This window comes from Rhodamnia argentea, chromosome 7 (genome assembly GCF_020921035.1).
Source record: "Rhodamnia argentea isolate NSW1041297 chromosome 7, ASM2092103v1, whole genome shotgun sequence".
In the NCBI taxonomy this organism is placed as follows: domain Eukaryota; kingdom Viridiplantae; phylum Streptophyta; class Magnoliopsida; order Myrtales; family Myrtaceae; genus Rhodamnia; species Rhodamnia argentea.
In genome coordinates, this window is record NC_063156.1 from 23,350,916 (window position 1) to 23,363,318 (window position 12,403).

General features: G+C 39.3%; 1 protein-coding gene and 1 long non-coding RNA gene across 2 annotated transcripts; both read left to right on the top strand.

The window, feature by feature from the left end:
* The first annotated feature begins 3,396 nt into the window (after nt 1-3,396).
* On the top strand, nt 3,397-11,416 carry LOC115734735 (cell number regulator 2-like). Its single transcript, XM_030665631.2, has 4 exons — nt 3,397-3,433; nt 3,612-3,683; nt 3,776-3,988; nt 11,065-11,416. The coding sequence occupies exons 1-4, from the start codon at nt 3,397-3,399 to the stop codon at nt 11,145-11,147; spliced, it is 405 nt and encodes a 134-aa protein (XP_030521491.1). The 3' UTR covers nt 11,148-11,416.
* LOC115734867 lies at nt 4,271-4,604 on the top strand. Its single transcript, XR_004014702.1, has 2 exons — nt 4,271-4,344; nt 4,419-4,604. It is a non-coding gene; the product is annotated as an uncharacterized LOC115734867 (long non-coding RNA).
* Nucleotides 11,417-12,403: the final 987 nt, after the last annotated feature.

Sequence of the window (12,403 nt, forward strand, 5' to 3'; positions counted from 1 at the left end):
TGGTAATCCATTGTAAGGAAAATTCTCTTCAATTTCAAGGTTGTCTTTATGCAACGGGGAGAGAGAATATTATACTTTCAATTTTGAGTCCTAGAAAACTCAAACAAAGTCTCGACACAAAAAAAAAAAGGCACACAAAATAATCTCTCAATCATGCTTGGCTAGGTTTGCTAATACTTTCAAAAGGGAGGGCAATGATGCAGTTTTGAGAATAAGATGGATGAGTTGTCGCGAAGGTTCGCCTGGGATAGACATCAACGAATGATGCCAACGGAAACCGAAGGAGGGACCACGATTCCGACATGTCGAGTCATTTCTTCCTCATTAGCGACCCATCCTACGCATCACGTTTCATGTTGCGTATGTGAGCATGTAACCAGTCACATTCATATCAAGATTGGTCTTCGTAACTCATATTATAAGTAAAGTGATATATTTTAACCGAACATCGAAACAACTGTCTCATATTCAAAATTCGGCAATAATATGGTATTCTTTGTAAATTGAGTTTCCAAAATGTATGTTGAGATCTCCTATCGGCACCAACGATCTTCCATGCTTATATTGCAATTCCAAATATAAATGATATAGCCGGGATTGATCGGACTAGGTCTATTTACTCTTTCGTTTTGCTTGTTGATTTCTAATTTTCAGAACGGATTTGATAGGAACAATGGAAGATAGAAATATTTGGCAATTCAAGAGACGAATTATCATTGTTCATAAACTAAGTGTTCCGCCTTATATTATAACTATAATTACTAAGACTCATAATTCTGGTAACTTATCTATAATAATGGCTTGTCATAACAAAAACTATAGAGTTAGTTTTTATTACGCGAAACAAACAGATCATTATTCACACTTAAGATTACTTGTTGGGAGATTTAGAGAAGGAATAGGAAGAAATGGAATCGGACTTTGAGATGTGAAAACACTCTATTTAAAGAATTATTTGCCCCATAACATTTCTAGTGGTTACCGACAAAAATCCTCTATGATACATCAAAGCCTTGTAATGAAAATATCTTGATATTTCTCCAAGAACTCTCAAAGGGAAGCGATTGGAAACATTTGCTATATTTCTTGTGAAAGAAAACTAAGTTGAAGTAGGGAATATTGCATAGAATTGTTGAATAAATAATTGTGAAAAAACCACAATTCTTCATTCTATTCTGAAAAAGAAAACAACTAGAAAATAACTTTTCATGTTTGAAAAAAAAATAACCTCAACTCTTCGTGTCCAAAACCTGTTAATTCGGAAACAATTCTTCATGTTCAAAACCTATCATGTCCAAAAAATTACAACCTTTCAAAGGTTGTAAGAGCGCGTAATAACAATTAGGCAAAATAAAAATTCGAAAATCAAAAATAAATTTTAACTCATTTGTGTACATTCGCACTGTTTTGTTAGGACATAACATGATAATTTTTAAATTCAAAATTTTATAAATAAAAAATAATAATCATCGATTAGTGTCAATTTTGATGCGCAAATGTGCACGAGCATGCAAAGTACTAAGTGCACCTATTATTCACACACGCTGATGCGAGGATAGTAGGGTTTAGTCCACTTTAGCCCATTATCATAATTTACAAGACTAAAAAAATTGTCACTAATATATTGGCCCACACCCTGCTATATTTCCTATGTGGAACAGGAAAGAAGGGACCGCTCTATTTGTTTTACAAACAAACCATCAACATTAGTGTCACGCTTTTGATACTCTGCCTAGACATTTGCAAGATAATTATTGAAGATGGGAGCTCGAAGAATCGAAATCCTACGAAAATGATTTCACTGTAGTCTACAAAAGTTGATCAAGAAAAATAGGAAATTACAATCTAGAATGTGTGGATATGAGAGTGGGGAGTCCATTGACTTTTCTATGACTGAGCAGGCCTAGTTCAGGAAGGCTCAATAACAAATCTACTGACAATAAGCGTTGACTTTTAATGACTTGCGGAACTAGCCTCTAATTTCGGACTGCATAAATTAAAAGGGTAATACTACGAAAAACCTCAAATTGATACACATGTTATAAATTTATCTTAAATTACTTTTTTCACCACAAAAAATCTCAAATCCGTACACCCGTGACAAATTTACCGTAAATTATTTTTCGATCATAAAAAATCCCAAACTGGTATATCTGTGACAAATTTGCCATAAAATAATTATTTTGATCATCAAAAATCTCAAACTAATACATATGTGACAAATTTACCATCCGTTAGTTTCTGTTAAATTGGATTAATACCACAAAAACTCCCAAATTGATACACATATGACAGATATAAGGTAAAAACCCTAAACCTGTACATTCGGCAATTGCCATGTGTTATCCGGCAATTGTCACGTATCATCCAAATTAGCAATTTAATGATAAAATTTAATGAAAACTAACGGAGGGTAAATTTATCGCAGATGTACCGGTTTGGGGTAAATTTTTCACATATGTACCAGTTTGAGGTTTTTGGTGGTTAAAAAAATAATTTGGGGTAAATTTGTCACAGGTGTACTAGTTTGTGATTTTTTGTGGACGAAAAATAGTTTAGGGTAAATTTGTCGCATGTGTACAAGTTTGTGTTATGTTCATATCTTAGTTTTAAATTCGTGCGACAGAGCGACCATGATTAAAATATTATTAATTTTTTAATATAATTTTTAAAAAAGACAAACGAATTATTTTAAAAATAAAATAATTATTAAAAAATGTTAAAATATTATTAAAAGTGTGCCACGTCGGCTCCGGCCGGTTAAATGGACTAAATTGACACAATTGTAAAAGATTGAGACTTAATTGGCGAAAAAAATTAGAACTAAATTTGGCATAGTTGTAATAGGTTTAGAACTTTTTTGATAATTTTTCCCGTGAAAGATGCAGCGCAACTTGTTAATTCAATCTGTGGAAGACCAAGACCTTGATTATTACATATTGTTGGCGGACTGATGGACTTATATTTAAACTCAACTGGATGGAAATTTTCCACATTGACATAGTCAACTATGATTAGAAAAAGATTTTCCAAAATGATCCTTTCCCCGAATCAAACCTTCGTCAATTTCGCGGAAGTTGCTTTCGATGTAGTCTATTCACTATCAACATGTAGTTTTTTAGCATTCTCAAAATCTTAAAATATCCCCACTTGATCCAAGAACCTAGTGGGAAAAGATAAAAATAAAAAAAGAAAATGGCGTGTAAATATATGTACACATTGCTACATCCCGTAAGCGGACTCGGACATCATAGTTGCCTAAGGAGGATAGTTTTTGCCCTCTCTCATCCTTCTGCCGAGGCAAATTCTAGCTCCGAAATGTGTCCGTGAAACCCCGGAGGAGACTCCAAAGCGCCTCCGCCTCAGCCTCCGCCTCTGGTCACTGCGCCACCTCCCATGGCATTCCTTCCGGAAGTGGACGATCCTTCGAATTGTAAGTCTCTTTCCCAAAAAGGAAAATTCCATAGCGAGTCTGATCTTGCTTTTCGTCAACTGTGTGATGAGTTGCATCATGCCGATGATGTTCTTCGCTAGAGATATATGCAATGGATTCTCCATATCTCTGACATACTGATCATCTTCCTTGTTTGCTTTTGTTTCCGACCCCGGAGGCTTGATCACCTTTTTCTGCCCCTGCGTCACGTTCGGCCAGAACGCCAAGATCATCGACAGAGGAAGCACCTGTAAGTGAAGAAAAACCTCGACATAACGTCAGGATTTAGGTTCGGATTCCTCCTGCTAACAGTTTTGATTTTGGCCGATGAAAATGTGGCAGCTTGTGCTTGTGCCGGGGCTCTGTGCTTCCTGATATTCAACTTCTTTTATTGCTCGTTCTGGTACACGTGCACTTACCGGACCAAGCTCCGCGGCCTCTACTCGATCCCCGGCGACCAGTGCCGAGATAGTTGCGTGCACCTTTGGTGCGAGCCATCCGCTTTTTGCCAAGAGTATCGAGAGCTCAAGAACCGCAGGTTCGATCCCTCGATCGGTAAGTTCATTCCTCGAAAATTATGCTCTTTGTCCGACTAATTCATCGCTCCTGACTCCCTTATCTGTACTCAGAAAGAACAAAAGAGAGTTGAAACTTGATTGAACTTATCTGGGCGACTGGTTCTGCATGTTTCTGTTGCTAACAAAGGACACAACTTCGTACCTCTCTGTTTGATTGGTATTGCTTATAAGTAATGTCGGATTTATAATTCACAATGAGATGAGTTCTCCGTGTTTCTTACAAATTAATCTGCTTAACTTAGTGGTTAGAGTATTGCTTTCATATGGTTTAAATTCAATAGTAACTCGAACTTATTAAATTCCATCAACAAAAAGAAGGAACTAACTCTGTAGGTATTGGACCCAAAAAAAAAAAAAAACTCTGTAGGTTTTTTTTTGGACCAAAAAAAAAAAAAAAAACTCTGTAGGTTTTATTATGACAAGCTATTATCGTAAATAATAACAGAATTACGAGTCTTAGTAATTATAGTTATAAAATAAGGCGGAACACTAAGTTTGTGAGAAATGATAATTCGTGTCTTGTATTATTCTATCTTGTATCTTCCATTGTTCCTATCAATTATGTTCTGAAAATTGGAAATCAACAAGCAAAAGTAAAGAGTAAATAGACCTAGTCCCATGATTCACGGCTATATCCGTATTTTGAACATCCACCCCACTTGTATTTCGAATACCGATATAAACATCGAAGATCGTTGGTACCGATAGGACATTCCATCATGCATCTTGGAAGCTCAAATTACAAAGAATATATTATTGCCAGGTTTGAATACGAGACAATTGTTTCGTTGTTCGGTTAAAATATATCACCTTATTTATTATAAGAATTACGGAGACCAATCTTGATACATCTGGCACATATAATATGAATGTGATTGTTTATGTCACGCCCCGATCCCCAGGCCCGTAACAACCCTACCAAAACACCTCGGGTCAAAAAGGACGACGTCCCAAGCACGTCATCGACCCATTATTTTTATCTTATTATTAAGCGCATGCGGAATGTATAACTTCCAAATAGTAAATTAAAAGCGGGGATAGAAAGGTAGGATGTCAAACAAACAGTTACATCAGTTAACAACATGACGATCATTTTTATTTATTTATTGTTAACCCTGGGAAGTACGTACATACAAGCCCTACCTCATGGCCACTTTCTACAGTCCTCAAAAATACCAATTCGGGGTTGGGGGTTAACATTACTCTATGCTACTCAAAAAGAAGCCACGCTCACTTTTAGCTTTCCACAACTAAGGCCTGAAAAATGGTTAACAATAACGGGGTGAGATATAAAATCTCCGTGAGTCAACGCCTAAGTCCAAGTAGGACACTAACTCATTCAAGGTAGGAGTGAGCAAAAAAGATCGCCGGGACCGAACCGGGACGGATGGTGCGGTTCCCGATTTTAGGGGGTCCGGTCTTGTTTCCGATTCCAAAATTGAAACCGGTGACCGGTCGGTCCGGTTCCCGACTCCGGGGCCTAGGACCAAACTGTTGCGACCTAAAAATCAGATTTCTAGGCTAATGGATTATTAGGTCAATTATTCAACTAACCTAACTCGGACTATCCCAAGTCCATACCAAATCGCAATTTAACATGCAAAGATATTTGAATTGGAGTCGCCACTAATCATTTTTGGTAGGTCGATTAGAAACCTAAGTAAATTAGCGGGAGAACTAAATTACTTCTACGGACTGTAGATTCTAAGTCCGGGGACTTGATTACGCTAGATTACTCTAATGCCCTTTCGGTACCATTTTATTTCATGAAAAAATTTTTGTCGGGCAACATTAATTGATTTTAACCTAAGTCATTAACACAGGTTATCATGCGACGGCACAATCAATTAACTGAACATCCAGAAGTCAAGGTAATTGCAGGAAGCATACGCCAAGACAAATTGTTTTCACTTTTGAATTTTTGCTTTTTAGTGGGATAAAGACTAACTTATATGTAATGCATGAATTTAATCTAAGATGCAAATGAATTAAATTAAATGCAAGGAAATCCTAAGCATGCATTAATTTAATTGGCTACATGACTAACCTAGATGACATGTAATTAAATGAAACTAATGTACAAATGATGTTACGGTCTAATTAAAATGACCTCATGACTTACAAATTAATTGAAGACCTAAACATGCCAATTCTATATGATCTAAACCTAGCATGCAAGTAACATGGCAAGCTTGTTTTATTTTATTTTTTATATTTTCGGATTAATGAATGACCCTAACTAAAAATATGCCTACAAATAATTATCTTTCATATTTTAAGGTTCAGGTTTGCCTAATCCCTAACATATTAAAGACAAATTATTTTACACATGAAAATCAATGCTAATATGCATGTTCTATCCTAGAATGCAAATCTAAATTAACTTGTTCTAAAAAGTAAATTAACGTGCAAGTTTTAATTTAATGATGCAAATTTATCTAAAAAATGCAATGCAATATCTTTTAGAATTTTAAATATCATGGAATAGAATATTCATTATAAAGATATTATACCAATCAAATCAATCAAGAAAGTGGATATCTCAACCGATTTTTGAAAACATTTCGCGAATATCTGAATCCAATCTTTAATCCGTAATCTTACGGTTAACGGTTGAATTCAAATCCTTGCTCGTGTGTTGTTTTTTTTTTTTTTGAAAAAAAAAATCCACTTTTATGCTATATGCATGATATGCTCAGATATGCCAATAATCTCAAGGGAAATCAAATTAATATTTAAAGATAAGAAAATATACCAGAAGATTGCCTTTCTAAGTTCGAATTTGCGCCGAAATTGACAACCAAACTTTGGGCTCCACGAACCAGTTCGAGGGACTCTTTGAACAATGACCTCTTGGATGGAGGGAAGATCGGCTTCTGACTTTTGGCAAGCTACTGTAGTAGCCTTTTGATAGAGCTACGGCTGATTGTCTAGGATGTCAATGTGCAAACCAACCTCCAAGTGGACTTTTTGGCTATGCTTCGGTGGACGTTCCTCAATTTAGATCAAGCTTTCACCAAAGCCATCTTGACCACCGCTTGGAATTTTATCTTACCTGCACATAAAAGAAAGCTACTTTTTCCCCTCCTCTTCTCGTGTCTTCTCGTGACGTTGTCAAGTGCTCGGTGATTTGTCGTGCTCGTTGGTCTCGGGGCCGTATTCATGTCATGACAAGGTTGCGGTAGTGACCGGCGGTGAACATCGATTAGTTGAGGGATTACAACGACATGTAGGGATGCCGAGACCTTCGTCGTCGAAGCAAGCAAGTAGAAGTGGTGGCTGCTTGGCAGTCGCTTGTCGTTGCCGGAATCTGAGAAAAAAAAAAACAGAACTTCTTTTTCCTCAATGATTCAGACCCTCTTCTCGCATTTTCTATCCCCTTTCTCAGTGGATGATGGACTCTCTCTCTCTCGCTCATGTAAAAGACATGGTGAAGATGACAAAGGGAGCAATCATCAGACGCCTAGAAGAGACTTCTCGTGGTTGATCTCATTCTCTTTCTCACTCAATCTCTCGTTTTTTCGACCTCACTTGGACCAAAACTCCCCTTGACTTTTCTGCACTATAATACTGTGAAGCCCCCTAGTTCAAGTGAGAGTCGCTCCCTTTTATAGCCGACGCGCATGTGCGCATTCCAAGCGGTGGGAGAAAAAACAATCCCGTTGAAATCTCCATTCGTTGTTATTTTACCCACTTTTCAAACCACCAAATCAAGCCAGAATCTCCTTTTTCGTTCCCCATATGGAGAATAATATTGACTTAATCCGAATTGAATCAAGTTCATCCAACGTCGGTCCGACTCAAATGTAAAATGTGAACATGTGTTAAAATAAATAAGAATAAATGAACTAAGTGCAAACTATATACAAGATGATTATATTTTGGTGGGGACTAAAATTAATCCCTAGTTTTTATGCAAATTATTAAATAATCAAAATTTAGGTGTCAACATGGACCAGTCCTTTTTTTTAATTTTTTTAAAAAACAAACCTAACATTTACTTGTTGTTTAGGTTTAGGTCATTTAGGGTTTCTTTGCTTCACTTCAACGTAGCGCTACGGACATTTACGAGTTCGATCCGAAGCCGCCAATTGAAGAGGTTTTGACTCTGCCGAGTTCGTGGTACACCAACTCTTGTTTCCTCGACCTCGAGCTCGATCGCATCTTCTATCAAAGTGTGCATCCATTTTTCGGAACCACGGACAGGAAACCCTTGGAACCGCCCTTGAACCGGACCGGACCGACGGTCCGGTCTCGGTTCCCAATTCGAGGGTGGCCGGTCCGGTCCGCGGTTCCGAAAAGTGGGAACCGAAACCACGAGTCCGGTTCCCGATTTTTTATAGGAACCGGACCGGACCGGGAACCGCTCACCCCTAGTTCAAAGTATCTTAAACATGCAAAATATCAATAGCGTGCAACTTACGCCACGCTATAACCGTCACATGACCAAGTACAATATCACAGTGAATCCTCAATCACATGCAAACTTACCCCGCCTTGGTCCACACAACGAACAGTTCATATGTATACATGCAATCGTTTGCATACGGTCAAGGCGAATAACTAGAACACTCATCACAACTTGCATACGCAATGCACCATACGTGTTCCAATTATTAGAGGCCATTAGGCCCGGCACACTAGTCGATTGATGTCCGGCACACTAGTAAGTTTGTGCCCGGCACACTAGTCGATAGGTGCTCTTTTGGCATGATTAGGCATCGTCCCATTCCTTCGGGGACGGCAATTGTTAAGCAGTGTGATTCCGGTCGTCACGTCACAGCACGGCTAACGTGCATTCCTGTAAGGAGCGTCGGTCCATCATAAATTGAGACCGACATCCAATCAGATCTGCGTCACGAACCGTCGTGCATCTAATAAGTCGTATGATTCCGATCGTCACGGCACGAGCTTATTAGGTTAACCCTCATGTGACCACACAAGCATACCAAACAATCAAGCCAATTTATATCTTCGCATTTAATTCAATGCACATACACAAATAATCGTGCTCAAAACTTGGCTCAAAGCCATTTTAATGCTTAAAATTCAGTCCACACGTGGTCACACAAATACACTTGTCATCCACAAGATTTTGCATCTATAAATGGGGTGATCAATTCCATCAATCCAGACAAGCAATAGCCAATATACTGTCACCCAATAATAATAATATAGTAATCACCCAATAATAATAACAATTGTGCAGTAATGATTAATTAATAATAATTAATTAACCGGACTATATTTAATTAATCCAACTTGATTAATTAATCCAAATTCCAATTAATAATGCTAGAATATACAGCAAGCTCGATTTTAGATAATTAATTCGATCGCGATTTAAATAAATATATCCGACACCAGTCAATTTTTCCAATTGACAATTAATAATAATTAATCTAATCCTTAGACGCAGCTTAACACCCTATTCGAGTTTAGGGGTTAAGTCACAACTATTCGATGGCACGAGGCGAGTACAAAGACAATCTTTGAAAATCCTCGGGCACAGACTTGGGACACGATTCGGGCGCGATTGGCACAACTCTCGGGCACACGAGAACAGTTTCTCACCCACTTGGCCCAATTTCTCGGTCACGGGCTCGACTACACGAGCACACGGGCTTGGCCACATGGGCACAGATTCTCGGCCACTCGGCACCCTTTCCCGGCTCACGAGCACACGGGCCGAGCTCACGGCTTTTCGTGCCGGAGCTTCGGGTCACGGTCGACTTCGGGGATGGCGGGTTCGTCAAGGCGGCGCACGCGAGTTCAACGAACCTCGGGTTGGGGCGATTGCGGATCTTCAAAGGGCTCGGGTTCGGGGCTCTTGTGGCGACCGGTGATGGTCGGGATGAGGTGGAGGGGCGACGGAGGCTTGGGACAGCGAGCCGGTGGACCGTAGGTCTCGAGTTTTGGGGGTTCGCAAGTCGCGACGACTCAAACAATCGGACCGGGTGGCGACTCACGGTGACAACAGACGGCCCGACGGTGGGAGGCTCGGCCGGAGTTTGGCTCGCGGGTGGAGATCCATGGGCCTCGGGGCTCGGGTCTCGCAGAGTTCGGTGGTCGCGCTGCTGAGGAAAGGCTCGAGCTAACCAAGTGGCGACGGGACGAACTCAACAGAGATTGGGCGTGAGCAGAGAAGGTGGGGGCTGTCAAATAGAAGACCCACGAAGAAGATGAAGAAAAGTCAAGAGGAAGAAGGACAATAAGGATCCAAATCCCCTAACATTGTAATGGCAATGTTAAGGGTGACATTGATCAAATTGGGCCATCCAAATCAAAATGGACAGCCTAATTTGATCCATATCACCTCTTCAAAATTTTTAAAAATTCCCGTCCAAAATTTTCCTCCCGTTTTTAAGAGATGACATGGATCAAATCAAGTCGTCTATTTTGATTTGGACGGCTTGATTTTATCAATGTCACTCCTAACATTGAATTGATAATGTTAGGGGATCCATTTCCGCAGATGGCGGGGGTTCTGCTCGTGCACGAAAGAAAGAAGAAGAAGAAGGAAGAAGAAAAGTAAAGAAGAAGATGCAGCAGAAAGAGAGAGAGAGGGGTAAGAAAAGTAAAAAAAGTAACAACTTGTGGAGGGGGAAAACATCGGGAGCAAGAGGGTAACGTGAGGGAGAGTGGGCGGCTGATGGAAGAAAGAAAAAAACAAACAAGAGTGGGGCCCACTCAAAAGTAATAAAAATCAAGTCAACTTTCAAATATCTTGTCCTATCTTAACAAAATCCAAGGGCATTTCAGTAATTTCACTATCCAGGATAAATTAAACTACCGATACTAAAACTGAGGGCAAATTTAAAAATCTCGCAACTAAAGTTCAGTCGGGGTTACATTCAAGCGCAAAGGGTCTTAGTAATACAAGTACTTGACTTTTTTCGACAAACATTCCGGAATAGCCAATCATCATCTCTTAAATCCTCAAAATCCTACTTTATTTTCCATGCGAGAATTTATAATTTTCTTACAAACTTCGAAATTCCGGGACGTCACAGCTTACATGTTTACATACGCAACATGATGCGTGATGCATAGGATGGGTCGCTAATGAGGAACAAAGGACTTGGCGGGTCGGAATCGTGGTCCCTCCGTCGGTTCCCGGTGGCATGATTCGTTGATGTCTATCCCGAGCCGACCTTCGCGACAACTCATCCATCTTCTACTCAAAATTATACTATTGCCCTCCCTTTCGAAAGTATTAGCAAACTTGGCCACGCCAATTGTATCATTAAGAGATTATTTTGTGTGCCTTTTATTTTTTGTGTCGGGGCTTTGTTTGGATTTTCTAGGACTCAGAAGTTGGACTTTCGCACTTCATTGTAATATCGGATCTTGAAAAGCATAATATTATCTCTCTCTTTACGTAACGACAACCTTGAAACCGAAGAGAATTTTCCTTACAACGAATGACAAGGTAGATTAGAGAAGGCTAATATCTTCATGTTGTTCACAGACCATGATGATAATTGCATGATCGGTTGGCCTCTCATATCATACAGACCAAGAAGGTCATAGATTGACGACCAAATCATAAGATTATACAGGAAAAGACTCCATATTCTCTGGCTTTTATGTTGCTCAATGATCCCCCATTACGACCAACAAGAGCAAACCGCTCAATGTGACAAAAAAAGATAAAAATATTAAATATAAAAAGGGTGAGGACAGGCGACCGACGCTACATTCTCTAGGTATAATTTAAGGGTGTCGCCTCTGTAATGAAATGTACGGTTCGAGTCATAATTAATTTATCTATGAGTAAATGAACAAGCTAGATAAATTAGTAAATGAACAAGCCTGTCATCAGGGCCCATCCACGTGCCGGAATCCAAAGCAATCGAGAGAATAGGAAAGCAAGTAAGGACAAACGTCCTCCCTCCAGGCGCACGGATATGCATGACAAAAGGACAATGATCATGCAGCTCTCTTAATTTCATCGTAAGATTAACGTTGTGGGGTCCACAATGTTTTTTATTTATTCATTATTTTTTTTCCCGACCCAGAATAGGCGGAGGCGCTTCGGAGTCGCCTCCGGGGTTTCGCGGACGATGAAATAGAATATATGGGAAGCGACTTCTTCGTAATTGACGAAGGTTTGGTTACTGGGGAGAGGATTATTTTACAAGATCTGTTTTTAATCATAGTTTGGTGTGTCAATGTAGGAAATTTGCATCTAATTGAGTTTAAATATAAGTCGGTCAATTCGGGAAAAATAATATAATAATCAAGGTCTTGGTCTTTCACAGATTGAATTTACAAGTTTGCCCTGCATCTTGCACGTAACAAGAAGAGGTTGCGCCAGCAGTTTGCTCTTATTGGTTGGACTACATTAATCGTCAAGCGATTAAACCTATGGCATAAATATCAACTGGTC